Here is a 20,816-nt window from a genome sequence, read left to right as displayed (position 1 = left end):
TAGAAAACCTACTAAAAATAGTGATTTTGGGAGATCCAGGATATCTACAGTAAAGGAGAGAAAGAAAGGAGAACAAAAAGGAAATGAAGACAATGATAATACCCAGAAAATGCCATGTTAACAGCAGTAAACCCAATATCTAATAATTGCACCATAATACTACATTATGATAGAAAACATCAGGTTCGTTCTCATTTAAATTTTTTATTGAATCGTGATGAGCAGGGTACAAGTTATTCTGAAACTTTCATGATGACCACATCAAGGAAGTTTCACTCCATTTACATGTGGAAGAAACCACACATTACAACTCAATTGTTTTCTTGCTTTCCACAGACCACAGATTTTGGGAGCTTGCCAAAAGCGTTGCTGCATTTAATAAGTAAAATCAGAAACACTGGGCAAACCTCCAGAATTTTGTGTTTTGCTTGAGTTCTCTTTATTTGTGGTCTTTTTTTCTTTCTTTCTGTCTTAATAACCTGGCTGGGGTGATGGTATAATAATTTTCAGGCAGAGCAGTAAAATACGTAGTAGGAGACAAAGAAAAAATGGCTCTAACTCACAGTTTTAAGCAGCATTTAGGAATACAGGAATACAGACCTGTAAATACTAAAGGAACTGTAAAGCCCTTGCACTTTGTGTAAGGGCCATAGTGTGTTCCAGTGGCCTTACTTATTATCTTGATTGGTGTCTCTATATTCTTTTGGCTTGGACTATATTTGCAAATCTGTTTCAGACCATTTCTTCTATCAGTTGACTGACTGAAAAATTTGCCATTGCTCTTTTCTATTTAAATTTGAAATTCCAAATTCCAATATTTACCAACTGGTGGACAGGTTGGCGCTGTTACGCTGTAGGCTTTTTCTGAAGATTCTTCCTTGTGCCTCTCTGTAGCACTGGGTGGTTTTAAGTCCTTGCTGTAGTGGTAGAGCTCCTCCTTGTTTTCCGTTGCTAAATTGCTCTAGCGAGAAGATACTCATGCTCTTTCTTAACGCTTCGCCACTTAAGGAATTTAGGTGGTGGTTACATGCTTTTTATGTGATTACATGAGATAGAAGGCAGTTTTTAGGATTTCAAAGAGAACGGATCAACAAGACAATTTCTGTCAAGATGTTAAGTCAGAATAAGTTTAAATTGGAAGGTCACTTTGAGTTAGCTTTCCAGCTTTCTTAGAAAATAAACTCACTCCTGTACAGTGTAGAATTTTATTTTTCTTCTGTGGACTAGCACTCAGAGGTGCAGAGTATATTTGATGGTTAAGCCGTATTCGACCAATCCAGGTATTAACACATCAGAATATTTTGTATAATGTTCTTGGTAACCTCTTTGAGGGTTTCCTAGAGGCCTGATATGATAAACAGTTCCTGTCTGGTGCAGAACCTATTTGAGTGAAAAGCTATTTGCAGTCTGTAAAGAAACAGTATATTTGCTTGTGTAGTTACCTTTTTTGAAGTCAGCTACTGTGGAAAGTATCCAACCTATTTATTTTTAGCCCATTTGTGAAATGATCCCTTTGGTAGATGAGGACTTAGGACATCAGAAATGTTTTTATTAAAGGCTGCAATGGTATGTCATGGTCAAACACTGAATCAGGATTCCTGTTTGGAAGAGAGTCTTCCGTTTCATGCAGATTGATGGCTCTGTTTGTTCTAGGTGTCATGCAGATGCTTACTAACATTCAAAAAAATTTAGGTGTTACTTGAGGATATAAAAACATGTAGCTTGCTCTTGCATTTCCACACATAACAGCTGTGATTCTGTACCTTCCCCTCCTTTGCCCAAGTGCGGATAATCATTCAAAAATGATGAAGCATATATTCAACTTCTAAAGAAATAGTCTTGATCCATCTGTTCTTTTTTGTTGTTGGGTCATATTAAAAACGGTTTCGGTGTGAGGACAGCATGTGTTGTATTTCGGAGATGTTATCTTGTCCTCTGCCTCAGCTAAACCTTCTGCAATCACAAATCTGGAAAGGATGCTTGAATCACTTGAAAATCTGTGTGATGATGTTGATTCCATACCAATGTCTGTAAAATTATGGACTCTGCTTAAAGGTTTAATTCTTTCATCCATTAACAAGTGTAACTTTTAAGTATGCACATCAAAAGGATAAGCAATACAGTTAATATTAATGTAAGACTGTCTTTTTAATGACAGTTCCCAAGGATGGTCTCAAAAGCCAAGCTGCATTTGAAGAAATGAGGGCAAATTACATTAAAGAACTAAAGAAGATGGTAACTAAATGTCCAAGTAACTCTGGGCAAAGCTGGCAGAGGTTCTACCAACTGACTAAACTTCTTGACTCCATGCATGATGTAAGTATAACTCCTCAGGGAGCGCAGACAAGTTAAGCAAAAATCTCTCCATTAAGGTAATCCAGTAGTCTTTAATTGTGTTAACTCACAGCGAGAAAAAAAAAAAATCTTCATTTTTAAAGCACCATCTGAGAAAAGTTGTTAGCAGACAAATTTAAGGACAGCTGCCAAACGAAATAAGAAAACATGTCATTGGGGCCTGGGTTCTGCTGCCTTCTCCTTTTGTTAAACGGTAGTGTGTTCCTCCAGTGATCCTGTTAATGTCAATATAGGTCAAAATTCGTGGGGTCAGAGGCTCTTCAAGAGGAGGAATGGTATTAGGCGCTGATCCTAAGCTAGACATAGTGCAGGTATGCCATACTGAGCATCCCCAAGTTGCTTCACAATAAAAGGTGCTGGATTCCTGTGTCATGCATTTAATATGGTGATGTGCTGTAAGTGTTGAATTAATCTGGTGATCTTTTACAGCTGTGATTCTAATAATGATGACTTTAAAAGATATATTAGTACTTTGGAGCCATCTTTGGTATTTGAAGCTTTAATTGAGCTTTTCAAGTATAAAATTCATTGAACTGTTAGGTTATTTCTACTGTCTTGTCTCATTTCAGTGTGAGGTGTCTTTTATATGCATCTGGTGTGAGATGTGATAATTGACCTGAGAAACTAAAAGTTTAGTCTTGAAACACCTGGGTTATTGGTGCCTCATCCTAGAGCAGCTCTGAGGGGTTGCGGTCGGTGTCTAGTGCATGGGACTAGCTTGAGATGTCAGAAGGGGTGCCCGTAGTCCCAAGCTGTTGAGGTGAGAACAACCTGATCCTGGCTAATAAAGTGGTAAGTGCACCTTCTCCAGGTCTTACACCTGCGACTCCGAGCAGCTGCAGGGCCATATCCGTATGGGAGCCTGCAACCCCCACAGCGTACCCATAGCCCTGCACATGGCTCCACATTTTCTTTCCCAATGGGGCTAGAGGCAGCAGGATGCTCCATCGTCACCTGCATCCCTCACCCCCTTCACACAGGTAGCCAGAGACCCTGTTTTAGTGCCCTCCCTGGCACGAGGGATTTCCAGCATGCGTCTCCTGCCTCCCAGAGAGCAGTCTGTGCGCTAGCCCATTGGCAAAGGTGCGCCTGCCCTGCACCGTCCTTTCTGCAGCTGTGCCTCTATGCAGCAAGTAGTGGGAGCCTGCTGGGGCCGGAGTGAGTTCTAATCACCGTTTGGGTAAAACGGTGCAGAACCCAGTGAGCAGAGGCTGAAAAACCCGGTAGCCTGCATGGATGGCCTCCCAGGCAAAACTGGTAAACTGTGCAGCAAAAAAGCAAACTGTCCAACTCCATCCTGAGCGGGTAGAAAAGTAACTTTGCTGCATGAAGAAACTACAGCGCTTGCTTTCAGAGCCTGCATGTAAATGTGCTGCTTTGTACTCGACTTAAATTTCATGTTTGTAGAGACAGTACAGTACAGTGCACTTCAGGTCAAATCTGTATAAGAGCCTGAGGTCTGTTTACAGAATGTACATATGGAATTATTTTTCAAATATTGTTCTGTTGTTCATTAAAACACTGAAAATCTTAGTGGGAGGCAGAGAGGGTATTATTAGTACTGCAGTAATAGTTCATTCTTCAGAGATCAGGTTTCACTTGTTCTGTGCCAACAAAGGAAGTTGTAGTGTTTTAGTGGAAAGAAAAGGGGATGGGTGATAAAATCATTTGCAAGATATTCACATCTGAACCTCAAGGCAGTTAACAAACCCCTGCGTTTATACAGTTTTCTAATCCTCTTCAAAATACGCATTGTCTGTTATTTATTTTTTAGGATGGATGTGTTTGGGTGCTTAAAGTGACCAGATGATAGACTCACAGTTAGTAAGAATACTACAGTGTCCTATAAACATTTCCAAAACACAGCACTGTTAACCATTGGAAGCTGAACTAACCAGAGGCAACACACCTTCACACCGTCCTTGTGATTTATTTAATTTTTAATTAGGCTATTTTTACATTACCTTTGTGTTAATATAGCACTTTATGACATGGGGCTTCTTAAAGAAAGTCCTATTGTCAGCGTTCTTCCAAAAAAAAAAAAAAAAAAAAGTAGTTGTCTACACAATAGTGCTTTCTTTGAGAGATGTTACTTGAGACTTGTTCAACAAAGGCACTTATTTATTTTTCTCATTAAACTGCTTTTTCGCTTTCAGTTTTTGAAATCTTATCAGAATAAATCTCGAGCAGTGGTAATACTAATAAGAAGTGAGATTTACTCTTTTCCCCCCTCTGCCTCTTAGTGCAGCATTTCTCAGTTCTGTGAGTGTAAATGCTAATTTTCTGCTAAATTCTTCAGTATAGGAACACTTTTCAGCTGTCACCTCTGTATTTTCAACTTATTCCGTATAATTTTAAAAGATCAGAATATATTTGGTGCTGAGTGGTCTAACTGGAGCTGAAGTCCCGTGTTTATATGCTGCTGTAGCTACAGCATTGGCATTTACAGCACAAGCCCGAAGGGACTTCTGTGGAATTCATGCTTATTCAGTCCGCCTGCTGCCTCCAGCGTTTTCGTCAGAGCGAAGCAGCATCTCGCCATTTGCGGAGTTTGCTTTACCTGGGTACAGCACTGCACAGTAAGAGAGTACTGCTTCTTGGCACCTTAACGCTCTTGTCAGGCTTATTTTTAAATTGTCTTTCTGAGGACTGTGTGAAATAATGCAGGTCTGAATATCGAATATCGAATTATGCTCTGCTTGCCTTATATAACATGAGGAAGAAAAAAACCCAAACAAGATGGTTTTACATTGCTTAGTATATTAAGTCATTCATCCACACAGTGAACATATGTGCAGGTAGAAAAGTGCCGAGGTGAGGAAAACAGCAATTTTCAAGAAGACCAGGTAGGCAGTTAAGTATTTGAAAAAAATCAGCAACTTTCTTTAATGATCCATAAAGCCACCAAGCACAACAAGCAAAACTGGAAAATAAGAGATTGAAGTCCATCCTGAGCAGACGGGCTAATAAACATGCTTTCACACCCAGGTATGCACACACCTGCGCTCAGCGTTAAGAGCATGTCCGCAGACTGCGGTTTGCTTTGTGTAACGCTCCCGTGCCCTGAAATGTGCTTCTCTTGCATGACAGGGTGTGCCAGCAGTGGTTGCTGATACAGTAGGTGCTAGCTGACGGGTGTCAGTCGGGTTATGCCGTGCGTCTTTCCTCTCCCTTGGCACGAGACGACAGAGATGAGCCGACTGGCGTCATTTCCTTGTTAGCTCAGCCGTGCTTGTGTAGATGGATCAAGTGCGGGGATCTTTGTGAGTGTTGTGGGCAACAACTTAATCAGTATCATTTCCTCCTCATAGGGATTTCATTTTGACCGTGGTGACGGGCCTGCTTTAATCAGTTCATGAAGCAGCCAGCATTACGTGTTCAGAACTGTAGCGCAGCAAGGACAACTGATCCGTTTCCTTTACCCAAAACGTGAACGCCTCATTCCTGTGCCCATGAACGGCCATGGGCATTTCAGCGAGAGATGTATACAGTATTTGGTTGTAGGTGAACTGTATTATGTGATCAGACAAATGGCATGCAGGAACATTAGAAACAGATGTATTACGCATGGTATCAAAAACTTCATTTGGATCCTCCTCAACATCTCCTGTTGGCTTTGGCAGGAAGGTTGTATCTTGCATGGCAAGCCTCATTTCATATGTAGAGTTTAGTGTATGGTTAGGCAGTTTGCAGAACAAAAGCTGAATTTGGTTTCAATCTGACTGATACTAAACAGACTTTGAGTTAAGTGGGCTTTTGTTTCGATGCCATGACATTAAACCCTAATGTGAACCTCCCCTTGTGCTGGCAAGGCAGAGCACTACGCTGTCATTTGCTTGTTGATGTTTTCTGCCAAACAAAAATAAATTCTTTAAGGCTCATGCTGCTGAATAATTAATTTTTTATGGTTCCTGAAGGGAATACTTTATAGCTGAGGTGGATCTTTCCATAGGCTGAAAGAGCCAGGATTACACTCGCTGAGAAAAGCTGACAACAGGAAGAAGGGCACGGATCCTCAAGGGGTATGTTTCCAGGGCCCGCTACAGTACGAGCAAATGTGCCTTTGCAGGTGCTTAGTCCCACAAATATGTAGCTGCAGCTGAGCCCCTCAGCGGCTGCCAGCACCTTTGGGTGCATTTATTCCTGCTCCTGATTTACCAGTGTTTTGCCCCACAGCTGATGAGCTGTTTGGAGCCTTGTTTAGTCCCAGCGCCTGAATTCTCAAAGTAGGCGTTTTCTCTCTGTTTACTCAGATCCAATCCCTAATCCCAATGGGGTCCCCACAAAAAACAATAGCGATGTAAGAGTGTGTGCGCTGTGGAAGCTAATACATGTCTGTCACGTGAGAAATTTATTCCCAGCTCCCTAATGTAGACTCCAGGCTAGTCTGAGGGTTGTCTTGCTCAGTTTCTCTTGGCTGGATCTGTTCTCTTTTATGTCAGTGGATGTTTCTTGGGTGAGGACCAGAACTCCCCTCTTCTCGGTAGGAGAGCCTGGGGGAGACTTCCCCAGAATTTGCACTGGCCAAGGACTCGGGGCACGTCAGTGGTGCATGGTAGTGTGGGTTTGAACGCTTCCTCCGAAGGCACAAAATGAGTTTGACTCAGGTTTCTCCGTATCATGTCGAGGTGTTAAGTACTAGACTAGTTGTGAGTGCTGTGGTTTCTCTGTATATATGTCTGCGAAGAAAGGAAAGAAAAAAAAAAAAAAGTATCTCTTAATCAGATAAAAAGCACCTGTCTGAGCAGAACCAGGTTCCATGTTTGCTCAGGTTAGGTACTTCGAGTGCCTAACCCCTACACCTAGGTGGATTCATAGGCTTCATTCCTTGGACTTTCCCCCTGTGTTTTATGGGTAGCTTTACTCTTTGGGTTAAGAGTTCAAGATTTCATAAGGAACAGAGCAACTAGAAATTAGCTGCTGTGACACCAGGGTACATACATACCTCTAAGAATCAGAGGGGCTAAATAAATCATCTCAAAGTGGAATACTTTACCTCCTGAGCCCTCAGAGTAATAATTAATTTACATTTCAGACTGGAGGAGAAGAGGAATACGGGTTATAATGGAGCACCAAGACCTGTCTGGCAATGTTTTTCCTTAGCCTTGTCAATCCCAAAACACAAAGTTTGCATCCACTGCTTGAAGGGGGAAATGTGAGGCGTTGCAGAGGTCCCAAATTCAGCAGGGGCTCTTATCTGCCCTGGGGAAGGAGGCTGGCTGACTATCTCGGTGCTTATTCCTTACTAGGGCAGCAGGCTCCTGCTCCTGCTCGGTTTGAAACGTGCAGGTTTTTGAAAGCAAGAGGTGAAATGCTGCTGCTGAGCTGACTGACAGCAGCTCATTCTTTCAGGGAGCCTGGCGGCTCAATACAGTAAGTCATCGAGGCTGTGCCCTTGCATAGCTTGGAGCTGTAAGGATGTCTGCACCTACACAAACGTTTCACGCCCGGTTGTTTGGTAGAAAAAGGGTAGGTGTGCGTTCCTGAAAGGGTCTGGAGCGTCGTCTCTGTATGAGAACACTGAGACTTTGTCAGTAATAGCTATAGCTAATAATAGCAAGAAATTACTCAGCATTGTGTCGTTACCCAACTATTGTCTTAATTGCTGTATCAGTAGGCTTAATCGCAAAGGTACTTCTGATACATGTTAGAGAAGTGACTGTAGGCTTCCAAACCACAGTCAGAGATTGCTAGAGATTTTGCAGTCAGAAAGCTAATTTGGCACAGAAATACGCGTCTTTGCAAATGAGGCAGTTTTTACTGCTTCTGAAAATACAAGGGCATGGTGAGATTCCCAAACTAAGATCTATTTTTTGTTTTGCTGCAAAACTACAGCAAGAACTTGAGGGTTATTATAACTGTGTTAACTTCAGGGACTTCATTGAAGGATACGTTTTTCTGATTTTAAAGAACAGTATGGTGAAAAAGTCCATTTCATAGAAATCCCCCTCTAATAATAGTGTTATTGATTCATACTGCTGTTTCTGAGAGGCATTTAACACAGCATAAAAATGCAAAGATTGAGAAAGTACACATCTCAGAATTACGAAGACCGCTGTAGCCTTAAAAGTGTTGAAATGCAGCAGGCTCTATTTTTATAGAGTTGTGATGAGAGAATGGTTAATAATTAGTGATTGGAGTGGTAAAGAGTTACAGTTAACAGCTGATAATCTTGCCTCGAGCTGCCATGTCTTACTGTCATCCAGCTGACATGGAAGTAGGAATTCGGACTTTTGTGTCTGGATCCTGGCAGCAGAGTTAAAATTAATTCATTTAGTGGTATTTGTCTGCCCAGAGGCCATGGAGTTTCAGTCCTGCCTACCTACAAAGCCAGGTTTTACTGATGTCTGTGCCGTGAGTTGAACTACCTAATACAGCTGTAGGAAGGATGTCCTGGTTGCGTCCTGAAGAAGTAGGAATTATTTTAGTGGTGGCCTTCACTGCAGTGTCTGTGCTCAGCTAAGCTGTAACTCTTCAAGAGTATTTCAGAAACTAGCTTCCTTTTACAGTCTTTGATTATTTAAGATTCTAGTCACTATCACGCTATTTGTGAAAACAATGGTGCTCTCATTCACACTGTTTAATTATAGTGTTGCCTTTCACACTGCTGTATTAAAGATGTTGCCAGCATTTCCACTATAAACTCCCAGAATAGAGGGTAAGAACTGTTAGATAAAACGTAGGTATGAATTCTGAGAACACTGGGATTTTACAGTTCTTTGAAGAAGAAAAACCAGCAATATAGTTGATACAGGAAGATAGTAAGCCAAATATAGAGGTGCTAGAGAGCTTGCATTATCTTGCCAATTTAGGGACCACTTGTAACCTGTGGTGTATCAATTGCTGTGACTGTGATGACAGAGCCTGCATATTATGAAAGACAGCAGATCTTTCATTTGCTAGCTTTTTGAAAGGGTACTTCTCTTTTAAAGCAAAAGACTAGCTACATTATTTACCTGTTATAAATCAAAACTATACCAAAAGAATGCTGTTTGGGTCACGGAGGCAGGTACTCCAGTGTCAAAATTAACATTGCCTATGGAACCTGAATTTTTCATCCCTTCAGTGCATCTTCATGCCAAGGTTCCCAGACAGGGCAGAGAAGAACGATATATTTAAAATCTTAATAAGCATTGCAGAAAAGATGACTGCTTGTGGCTTAATTCTCAGTCTTCCTTCTCCCAGTAGTTACTACCTCTACAGCCTTCTCAAGCTGACCTTACCATATTGTTTACATTTTAGTACCTCTGAGCTGGCCTTTGTTTCTCCCACATTAATTTTTAATTAGTGCTAGAAATGCCTCCCCAACCCCAAACTCATAAAGCTTTCAAGGCTACAGTTTAACAGTTTCTGACCATAGTCCAGTGTTCCTTGTTAAACATACGGTGTGCTTCAACTCTTGAGTTCTTAATACGGTTGCTTTGTTAAAGTTGTTATTATTAAACAAGTTAAAACTGATAACTCTGCTTAAGAAAAGGTAAGGGAAATTGTAAAGTTACCACAAATAAGAAGGTCAATTCATAGAGGATCAAATATTTTAGAAGACTAAGTAGGTGTAAAATACATTATCGTTAAGGTTCCAAACCCATCTATTACATGAGAGGAAGTTCTAGCTTTTTTTTTTTTAATTGCTAGGTAAACTTAACCTTTGTTCCTCTGTGGTGATACCCATAATGTAAGATGTTATGACAGTATGCGTGTTCACATCCTGTGCTTTACCTACAGGGCTGCTACCTCATTTATTGTAAAGCATGGATTCTGCTCGTCTTCATGAATTCTAGTCAGTATTCTTCTCTTCTCCTTTACTCCACATATACACCAGCTGTATATATACCGAATACTGCTGAAAGCTTCCTACGAAGACAGAATTAATAGTTTCCTCGTAGGCTTTTCTGGGATACCTACCTCATTGCTTCAAAGGCTTCACAAAAAAAAAATTATCCTTGCAAAAATCAGTGTGTTGAGGCAGGAGTTAGCATGAATTTCAGAGAAAGTGAGCTGGCAGCACAGAACAGCTGGGGAGGCAAATTCAGACCGGGCTCAGCCCAACCCCATCGCTTACATTCAGTGGTGTGAAACTACTCCTGTTCAGGTTTAGGAAAAGCAGGACACTTAGCAGGCCATAACCAAGGTGGAGTCACGATGTGAGGCCTCGTTTTGTTTGCTTAGGCGAGGGCATTCAGTGACGTAGGGGGAGAGCATGTAGTGGCTGTGTACTGAGTTGTTGTCGCTTTTCCTCTTTGGTTTTTGTGTATGTCTGGACTATCTTCTGTCTACAGTATAGACTGAAACAGCTTCCTTCTAATGGCTCTACAGGTTTACAGTGAACATCAGCATTCTTTTTCCTGAAAAACAAAATTATGTCTATGCTACTTACTTAGCATGCATCTCTGTGTAACGCATCAGCACTGCCTGATGACATGCCAGATCACCAGGAACGAACAAGGCACTAGCAGACAGACTCTTGCAGCGCTCAGCAGCAGAACTAGGCATGTGTTCAAGTGATCCCAGCACTTCCTGCACATTGTTTATAAATTCATGATATATTTTCAAGAACACTTGTGAAAATACTGACAATAAATGATAAGTTATGGCCCTGCAAGAAGGCAGTCTGGTTTTGCCTGTTATCTTGCAACTTTTTTGCAGCCTTGCAGAGATATACTTTTACCTACTGTATCTTTAACTGGGACTTTGTTGGGGAGTACCCCTCCACATTTAAGAATTGAGACAACAGACTTGTATTTGATAAACTACACAAGCAGAAATGGTTTAAGTGCTCTGTAAGGACAGAAGGCAGCAAAATTAAGCAGAACATAAATTTTGACTTTCTCAATAGCACAGGCTCTAGTATTTCTTCAGTGAAGTGGCACAAGGCAGTAATTTGGCAAGCTGTGGTGGGAAGTAATAATGCTAAGTGAAACCCAGCCACCTGCCCTTCACAGGTGCCTCAGAGGTTGACTTCTTTGCTTCCTGAATGACTTGCATTGCACTTTGCTAAAGGAAAGATTACAATGGCTCCAACATATTGTAAGTCACACCAAACAAAAACTGTTTTTGAAATGACACTGTCTTTTTATTAAAGGTCACTATGTAAAACACACAGCAAAAGCCTGCATACGTGTAGGCTGAGCTATGAGATTGCTTTGCCATGTTTTTATCATTAAAATAGAAAAATAATCCCCCAAGCAGTGAGGGTGAATGAGGTCTTCTGGCCTTCAGAATTCTCTTGCTCTTACAGCGTGTTTGTTTCACAGCAAAGTTAACGCTGCAGTTTGCAAGTCTGTGTGGAGAAAAGTGCCAGGCAGAAGAAAAAATTAAAACGCTCAAAAGCCAAAGTTAATGTTTATTTCTTGCAGTGTGGGTAAGCTTCCCATAATGCATAGACCAAAATGAAGAGCTGTAACTAATAAAAACTACAGTGAGAAGAACAAAATTTGAGACAAGGTAGAAGACGGACTAAATTTATTGGTGCTTTTAAGATGCATGATTTTTTTTTTGCCCACATGCCAAAAAGCTGATGGTGCCAGTAGGCCATTTACTATTCTAATGCACATTCCTCTTACGGTTTGGTGAGACCACCTCTGTTAGAATTACAGAATGGCTCTCGGGGCCATTGGGGAGAACTCCGGTATGGTTTGATCTGTGACAACTTTTGCCACCTGGAATAAGCCAAAGGACTGCCAGTGCTAAGTATAAGGTGCAGTTTTGTTCTGCTGGCAGTCAAACGCTAATAGATAACTCCGTACTTGTGGTGTTAAAGCTTCCTTCTCTGTCACTGAAGGGTCTACTCAGAAATTGTTATCCTTAAAATTCTCTTATACTTCACCTCAGCATGGTACTTCATAGATTGGGAGAAAGCACAAGTAAGTGTGCTGTTAGCCCGCAGCACAACACTAGGGAACTTAAAAATACTTCCCTAAATACCACCTCTGCAGTTGGATGGGTAGTTATCAGAAAAAAAGTGTGTGTGTGTGTGTAAAAAAACTTTATATATAAACTAGAAATGTTACAGTTTTAATCACATGAACAAATTGGTATGACTGTGATGCCTATAAAACCGACAACGCTATAGTGTGACACCGCATTCATTCTGTTCAGGCCAACTCATTAGTTGCTCTGGCAGTTTTTAAGTCGTGGGCCCTGGTGAGTGCACTGAAGTTAACCAAATAATCTGATTTAACAAGCATGTATCTAGCTGAAACTTAGAGATATGCTAATGTATGGCAGATTTTTTTTTTCCCTTCTGGGCAGGCGGCTTTATTTTCATAGCCTTTACCTACACATGTGATGGTGGCCAGTTGACTGCTAGTGAAAGGAAAAGCAATTACGCTGACAAATCAAATCTGTGATGTCTTGGTCTCTCCTCATTATCTGATCTTTAACTGGTTAAGCAGCACTTTGGGATTTGGGTTCTTTTGTTTGAGTTCTGATTTTTAACCTTTGCTAATGGACTCTACCAAGTTAGCATAATATATCATTTTCTTAGTACTAGCCATTATTATATTGTTATATATTATGTTATTACATATTATCACATAAGGCATTGCAGGCCGAATGGGTGCGTTTTTCCTAAGAACTGTTTCTTTCTGTATTTCAGCTTGTTAGTGACTTGTTGGAATTCTGTTTCTACACTTTCCGAGAGTCTCAGGCACTGAAAGTAGAGTTTCCAGCCATGCTAGTGGAAATCATCAGTGACCAGCTACCAAAGGTGGAATCTGGGAACGCCAAGCCCCTCTACTTTCACAGGAAGTGATAGAAAATGTCTTAAATGGAAGAACTTTGCCTTAAGTTTCCCTGTGTTATTCCACACCCATGAAGGACCCAAGAAACCATATTTTAAACATGCTATTTACACTTGTTCAGCAGTCTCTGAATAGTCTAAAATCATGTGAAGGGTTTGGGGAATGGAAAACAGTTGACCTGGATTTGGCAAGACGTAGATGTTTGGAAATTACCCCCTTACCCTAAAACACTTAGAAAATGTTCCTGTTCCTCTGGATGAAAAGCCATATCTAGTCAATAACTCTTTGATTTTGATATTTTAACAGACGGAGTTTTAAATATGCCATGTAGTTTCCGGTATTGTTTGCTTGTTTTAAAAGGGTTCAAGAACTAATAAGAACTTTTTAAAGCTTACCCTTGGTTTGCACATAAAACGTAAAGTCAATATGGGGCATTAATATTCTTTTCTTGTAAAAAAGAAAAACAACAACTATATATACATACACACACGTGCGCACACACAAACACACACAACCCTAATATGTAAAGTAATAACAGAACATTTGGTGTGGAATACTCTGTTATCCCCACCTGTGGCATTTGCTATCCCATGTTATCCCGTCATAGCTGATATACACTGTGTTAAGTGTCCATTTACTATTTAATTAAGGAGGATAAGATGTGAAAACAAATGCCCTGGTATCAATTTATAGTATCTATTGTGCTGGCTTTACAAATAATTTTTTGCAGTCTTTTGCTGTACTGTACATTGCTGTATGTATAAATTGTGAAGGACCTGAACTAAGGTGTAAGGAACTTTTGTAAATGAGACAAAAATCTTTAATGGTTAATAGGATGAATGGGAAAGTATTTTTGAAAGAACTCTATTTTGCTGGAGACTATTTAAGTACTATCTTTGTCTAAACAAACAAGGTAATTTTTTTGTAAAGTGAAATGTTCTGCATGCATAATGAACCGTTTACAGTGTATTTAAGAAAGGGAAAGCTGTGCCTTTTTTAGCATCATATCTAATTTACCATCCTACAGTATCTGTTGTAAATAACCACACTTAACCTTTTTCAGTTGTATTTAAGCCTTTCTATTTTCCTCTATATTTTTCTCCCCTTTTGTCTCTCGCTTGCAAGTGTATGTGACCTGAGCACATCTTAGAAATCTTGCTTCATATTTCTGTAGGAAACTACACTATGTTGTGTTTGCCACTTTATGGAGGTTTCATTTAACAAGACAAATTACAGTCTCTGCAAAGCTTTTGCCAGCTTAATGATATAGCGAGTTCCTGCCCTCTGTTCCTCCTCTCTCTCAGGGGAATAAGGGTGCATAAGACGTTGAATGATTTTTCTTTTTTTTATTAAGGTTTCCCAAATTATTTGTGTTCCCTTTGATTACTGAATACATACAACATCTTAAAAGGTCAGATTATTATTTCAGATTGGCCGTTTCTGATTATGATGAAAGGAACATGCAGATCATTGCAGTAAGTATACTGAACCGATTTGTACTGATGAGGAGGGATGGTAAGGTACTGATAAGGGCAGATTAGCTGAGTAGAATTTTTAGTGATAAAACAAACATGTTTAATTTTGTAAGCATTTTTGTAATAACCAAAATACATCTGAAAAGACAAGTGTTCACACTACAAGTTCAACTCAGTTGGTCTGATTTTGTCTCAAAAAAGTTTTCTCTAGAGTAAGACCACAAAGAAAATCTTTTTGAGGTGATTTTTCACTGTGTCACAATTTATAAGCAAATACAGAACTTCAGAGTAGAATAGAGGACAGGGGAACTTTTCTGAGGCGCACGCACCCTTGCTACCATCTGCTGATTTAAATAGCATAGATTTTCAGAGTTCTAATCCGTAGTGTTCTCTCTGGGTGACACTGATATTTTTGAGCTACAGTTGTCCCTTGACCGATCAGAATGTAGCATTTCTTTTAAATGATGGTCTAATAAAAAATATGTACCCTTTCTGATTCAAAATTTTGAAGCGCATTGTGGGGCGCTTAAGACAGTCAGTGCTACTTGTTGTCTTTTTAAATGACACCTGCCTTATGCAATGGGTAATCTGTAAAGTCTGTATTCAGAGAGGTTTTTTTTATATATAAATATATACATACATATATTATTTGCATTTTGGAAGTCTAATTCATAGGCAGATCTTTAAATACTGACCTGCACAGCAATATGAAAGCCAAACTTCCAACACGAGATACACAGCATGCAGACTGGTTGTTTACAGTAAAGGAATAGTCACACGTCCATCCTTTCATTTACCCTTTTTTTGTTGGTTTGTTTTTTTAGTCTAAAATAGAAAATTTCAAAGCCAGGTTTTGGGTGAATACAGTCTGCAGCAGCTTTTTATATTAACAAAGTTACTGCCTCCTTTTCTGTCTCAGAGTAACTTTGCTTGATTAAAATAGCAAAGCCATATTCTACACTTCACTGTTAAATGCCTGTCCCAGTCCAAATTGTTGTCTGTTTGCTCTTATTTTTGTACCTTATTACTTTTAATCTTGGTTTGGTACAATTCATAATTCACAGAAACTTCATATAATTAAACACACTAAATTAGTTTTAAAAAGCAATTTATATCTTTATGCAAAAACGTATGTCTGTCTTTGCAAACAACTGTAAGCAGATTATAATAAATCCTTTACTTTAATCACCTGTTGTTTATGAAACCATTCATTGATTATTATTTTTTGTTAGAGATCACTGAAGTAATAGATAAAATTGGATATAGATGTTGTTAAGAGGCAGTATTCTCTTATCGAGGACACTTAAGCAGAATAGCCATCACTTTTTTTAATCTAAACCTGTACAGCAAAAAAACAAAAAACAAAATAACTAGTTTTTAGCTACCAAAAGTTACAGTCTTTTGAATTTGTTTAGAATGAAATAGACATTTGTCTCCTGCAAAATATAAGATAAGCAAACTAAAAACATCTTTTAAAAATGGGCTTCTGTTCATTGAGCTAAATTATTTTGTTGTAAGAAAGAATGGGGATATACAGCAAGAGCATTGTATACACAGTTAAAAGTGTAAAATAGTGTTAATGTACTGCAGTGGGTATTTCAGGAATACTACACACTGTGCAACCAAACAGTTGCACAAAATAAAATAGAAAGACTAAAGTTTGCAATATCAAAATCTTATTAAAAAGATACTTTACAATCAATAATGCAAAAAGCTAATTCACAGGGTGGTGTTTTTCACTGACTTGTTTAAACATTTATGAAATTAAACAATTCTACAGTTAATGCACTTTTAATTGTTTATTAAAGATTTGACTTTTTCTTTTTTTAGAGCAATGTTTTCAGCTGGAGGTCAATGACTTGATAAAATAGACAGCAGTTCTGAGGCCAGGAAGCTCAGAGGAATGTTTAAAAATTCTTGGAGTTTAACTAGATTCCTGGATGAAAAATAAAAACAGCCAGCAGTATGGTGTAAACAGTAAAATCTATGCATAATGATGCATTTATAATTAGGGGTTTGCTTCTGTATGTTTAAAGCTTTTTAAATAAATAGAAAATATTGTTTGGTCTTTATGTTAATGTCTGCAAGTACCTATTTTTTTTATATAAATTGTACAAATATACATGAATTAAACTGGTTTGATTGCAAGTATTTCTTGCACTTTAATGTCAGCTAGCTGCTGGTGCAGTGATTTCCTTAGAAACAAGCTTCTATGCATTTCCAAACATCATTAGACAACCTAAACTAACTAACAATATAACATCGTCATACATCTTGAAATTTGTTTGGTGTTTACCAACCTGTTCATTTAGATTGTTGATGCCCATACAGTGGGCTTCAGCCAAAGAGCAGGGTGAGGAACACCCAGTCTTAGAGAGTTTGCTTCACATAGTCTGGACAACTGTGTTTTCCAAAGGAAGCGCTGACACTGTTACGCACGCACGCGCACGCACACAGTTACGCTCACTCTATGCAAAGAGGAAAAAAAAACCAGCAATCTTGAATATCTAGACAAGTCTGGCTTCCAGTTTTGCTTCATCTAGAGCTGCTCTACCTATTGAGCAAGGTTAGAATTTCTCTCATGGAAATATAGATTGTCTGCTTTACATACGCACCATTTCTCAAGGAAACAAATCAAACTGCTTTCTCAGAGTCAGGGCTTTTCCAGTTATAGTAACAAAGTTAGTTAAAAGGGCAAAGACGAGTCTTGCTGTGCTGGTTCATTCTGTGCACGATTGCAGATGTTTGCTGTGGAGTTCTGCGTGAAGCTGTGGCTGTGGTGCAAACCCCCCCCCCAACTTAACTGCAGTTTGTTTTTTTTTTTTAATAACAAGTTACACAAACTTTATGGCCAAAAAAAAAAAAAATCTTGTACCTGCTTTCTGTTTGCTGAACTGTTCAAAGGAAAGAATAGTAGAGGCTCAACAGTGTTAAGAAAAACTTAAGGTGCTTAGAAGGCAGCGTATCTGTCATCTGTTGGTCTAATAATGAGAAAAACGCTTTCACTACTTTTTTAAAAAACAACACGAACCCTGTAATCTGAGGCACTGCTTTCTTTCAGGTGTCTACAGAGAATGGACGTTTGTACTGAGTACACAGTAAGACAGAGAACAGTAAAAATGCCCTTTCAGTTTAAAGACTTTGCTAGGTGAAAACATGCCATATTTGAAGGTTTAAAAATAATGCTTTAATTATAGCTACCAATAGGATGACGATTAGTTGGTGCTGACTGGTCGTTACTGCAAGTGCAGAACAGGGCACATACATGGTTGCATTCCAATGCAGAAAACTACATCCAAGGCCAGAAAAGGTGAAATATGGCAGTGAAGCCTTTCACTTAAAATGTGCTTAGCACTGGTGCATTTGCAGCATACATACACCTGCTCTCACCAAGGGATGGATTTTTCCCCCCTCCCCGTCCCAATTGCAAACCAGGTAAGACTTGTGCACTGGGCTTAAGAGAAAGGGAATAAGGACCAGTGCAGTGAGGAAAGGCAAAGCTCTGAGTCTTTTCCGTGGTGCAGTTACAGAGGCTCAACTGAACAAAGCTATAAGCAGGCGAGCAGGAACGCTTACTTAGGCTCATTACAGGGCAGAGAACAAGTCAGTGAGCTCTGTCTTTCAATCCCAGTGAAAGACAGGGTACCAGAAGGAAACCTGCCATGCAGAGCAAGGCAGACCATAGTTAACAATATTCAGCAGCCTGAAAAACCCAGTGGGAAGCAATAACGTGAAAACATTGCCTGGCCAAGGAGTGGAGCTGAGCACTAACCAGGGGCTGACACATGCTGCACATTCCTACTGCTCCGAACCAGTCAGGAAGCTCAGCTTTTCCAGTCATTGTTTGGCAAACGCACCCACGACCTTCATCTCCAGGCCAAGGGGGTTACACAGTAACTAACTACCCACATGGTGGGAGGGGGGACTGTACCCACAGTTATGAAACAACAGCTGGTTCACCAAACTAGCTGAGAGGTCCGCCTTAGCCCAGAAATCAGGGAGAGTGACCACGCCTGCTGGCAGGCTGGAAGAAAAAAGCCCTTCAGCTGGCTTGCTCCATAACTGATTTCCTGTCAACTTCAAGTTGACATTGCATTATTCTGCCTTCCCAAAGCTAACAAATCATGGGAAAGTGAGCCGGGAAAGTGAGACAAGAAGGGGAGACAAGCATTAAGGCCCAACGTCAGTAGACAGACAGATAGAACAAGAATGTTTAAGGACTGGGGGGGAGGGGAGGTTTGGCTTTCTTTCTTTATATGTTTTTTGTTTTTTTACTTCTTAGCATCCTTTAATCTCTACTTTCAAGTACGAGAGCATCACTTACTTACAGTGATAAATTTTACTGTTCAACAGTGAGAAGAAAGATGGGCACAGCTACTCAGCTGTGCAAGTCTGTACTCAGCCTAAGTATGCCCATGACCAGGCTGACATGGAAAACCTTATGCCGGGTAGCAGCTACCACAGCTAAATTCCTAAGAGGCAGTGTGGTTAACCTGAAAGCCAGATCAGATCTGGCTCAGCTTGCACCACTGCTTTTAGACAAACTCTGGGACGTGAGAAAGTTTGAATTAGTATTACCTCTGCTCAGTGGACCGTTTCTCAGTAGAAAAGTTTTCTTCTTCTTTGGGTTCCACATGGCTCCAGAAGTAACAGCAATCTCAAAACATCTCACCTAAAGGCAAACAGGGTCACAGGACTGGGTTGAAGAGACACTGAATAAGTCTCTTATTCCTTCTCTATATATCTGCCTTTTTAAACCACCTCACTTTTAAAAGAAAAAAAATTGCAAGTGAAACAGTGTACAGAGCTGAGAATGACATTAAGCATTTTGCAACGGCAGCAGCCAGACCAACCTCAAACATGCACTGCGTGTTTTAAAGAACAACAAAACCAATAGAAGTGACTTACCAAACTTGCAAGCTTCACGTTATCAATCATCACAGCTTCGCTAACTAATGGGCCAGCACACCTACTACGCTAATAACAAAGATTTGCGTTCTGCCTGTTTTTTCAAGCATTTTCACCAACTGGTAGTAACAAAAACAGAATTTGGCCACATAAACAACATTCTGCCTTCAGATAACTCTTTTAGCCCACAAATGAGTTCATATAGCTGTAGTCCCCAGCGACACAATACTCATTTGCTTTGCATGATGTACTGCTTTGCCATCTGACCAGACAGGAGTGAGCAAACCCGCAATCTGGTGCTCCGTGTTACTGGTGTAGCTGTTTCCTTAATACTGTGTAAAGGAGCAAATTAAAGAGCTTGAGCTCCTTTACAGAAGTCCAAAAGTAATCTTCTGTGCTTGGGTCACTTAGCCCATGCGCCAAGACAAAATTGCCTCAAAGCTGTATGGCAGAGTCTCGCTCGCACGGATCCAGCAAGACTACACCAAACCAAACTCCTCCGAGCTACGAGGTTTAGGGCTGGAGAGCCGGACTGACTTGGCCCACCACTGCTCCATCTGGAAATGATTTGTGCATACTCCAATGGTCTACACAGTCTGGGCAAAGGAACAAAATAATGGTATGGAGCTAAATCCTAAGGAAAAAACCACCCCAGCCTTAAGGCACCATTAACCATTAACTGGTTTACTAATCACATTAGTTAGAAAAACTTGCAAGCTAAGTATATCTGCAGTAAATCCATGGAGTCCAATTTAACAGTAAGTGAGCCTGTATTAACATGTCATCCTGTCATATTTTCCTGTCTCCCCTCCACTGCCTCCCAGAGGGTCTTATTTAAAGGAGAAGAAAATAAAAAGATTTAATGATAAACTGCATGTCACATTTTTATCACAAGGCACAGATTTATATCCCACAACCCGCAGATAACTGTTACTACTCAAACAGTTCTACAGATTCTGAGGCAGCTGCTTGAGGGCTCTGATACTGTGAAGTATCATTAAGACCTTAAAGTCTACAATTGGGGGGATGGGGAGGGGGGGGAAAGGAGAGGAGGAGAAGAAAGGGGCACTCATGGAGTAGCCAGAGAGACAACTGATAACACACAAGATGCCTCCATCATGCACAAGCATTTTAGCCAGAGATTCTCTTCGTTGCCTCTTTTTTTTTTTTTTTTTTTTTTGGCTTGAACTTGCAGAGTTGCTGATTTTGAGTGAGGAAAAGTTCCCTATCCATTTTAGGGCCTGCTTGTGACTGACTCTGCACACAGCTGTCAATAATTATTTCATATCGTAGCTTACAGAAACAGAGCAAAATATTCTCCAACTTAAAAAGGACT

At 40.0% G+C, this 20,816-nt stretch overlaps 1 protein-coding gene across 8 annotated transcripts in view; it reads left to right on the top strand.

The window, feature by feature from the left end:
* Window positions 1-16,644, top strand: part of NR3C2 (nuclear receptor subfamily 3 group C member 2) — a 225,010-nt gene extending 208,366 nt beyond the window's left edge. For all 8 annotated transcript variants that reach the window (XM_068942249.1, XM_068942248.1, XM_068942250.1 and 5 more), the window contains 2 exons: window positions 2,159-2,316; window positions 12,953-16,644. In XM_068942249.1, coding sequence (XP_068798350.1) covers window positions 2,159-2,316; window positions 12,953-13,108 — 314 coding nt within the window. In that variant the 3' untranslated portion in view covers window positions 13,109-16,644. The remainder of the gene's footprint in view (window positions 1-2,158; window positions 2,317-12,952) is intronic.
* The last annotated feature ends 4,172 nt before the right edge of the window (window positions 16,645-20,816 follow it).

Source organism: Struthio camelus, chromosome 4 (assembly GCF_040807025.1).
Source record: "Struthio camelus isolate bStrCam1 chromosome 4, bStrCam1.hap1, whole genome shotgun sequence".
Classification (NCBI taxonomy): Eukaryota; Metazoa; Chordata; class Aves; order Struthioniformes; family Struthionidae; genus Struthio; species Struthio camelus.
Note: the sequence above shows the minus strand (reverse complement) of the source record. Positions and strands in the feature narration are given on the sequence as shown.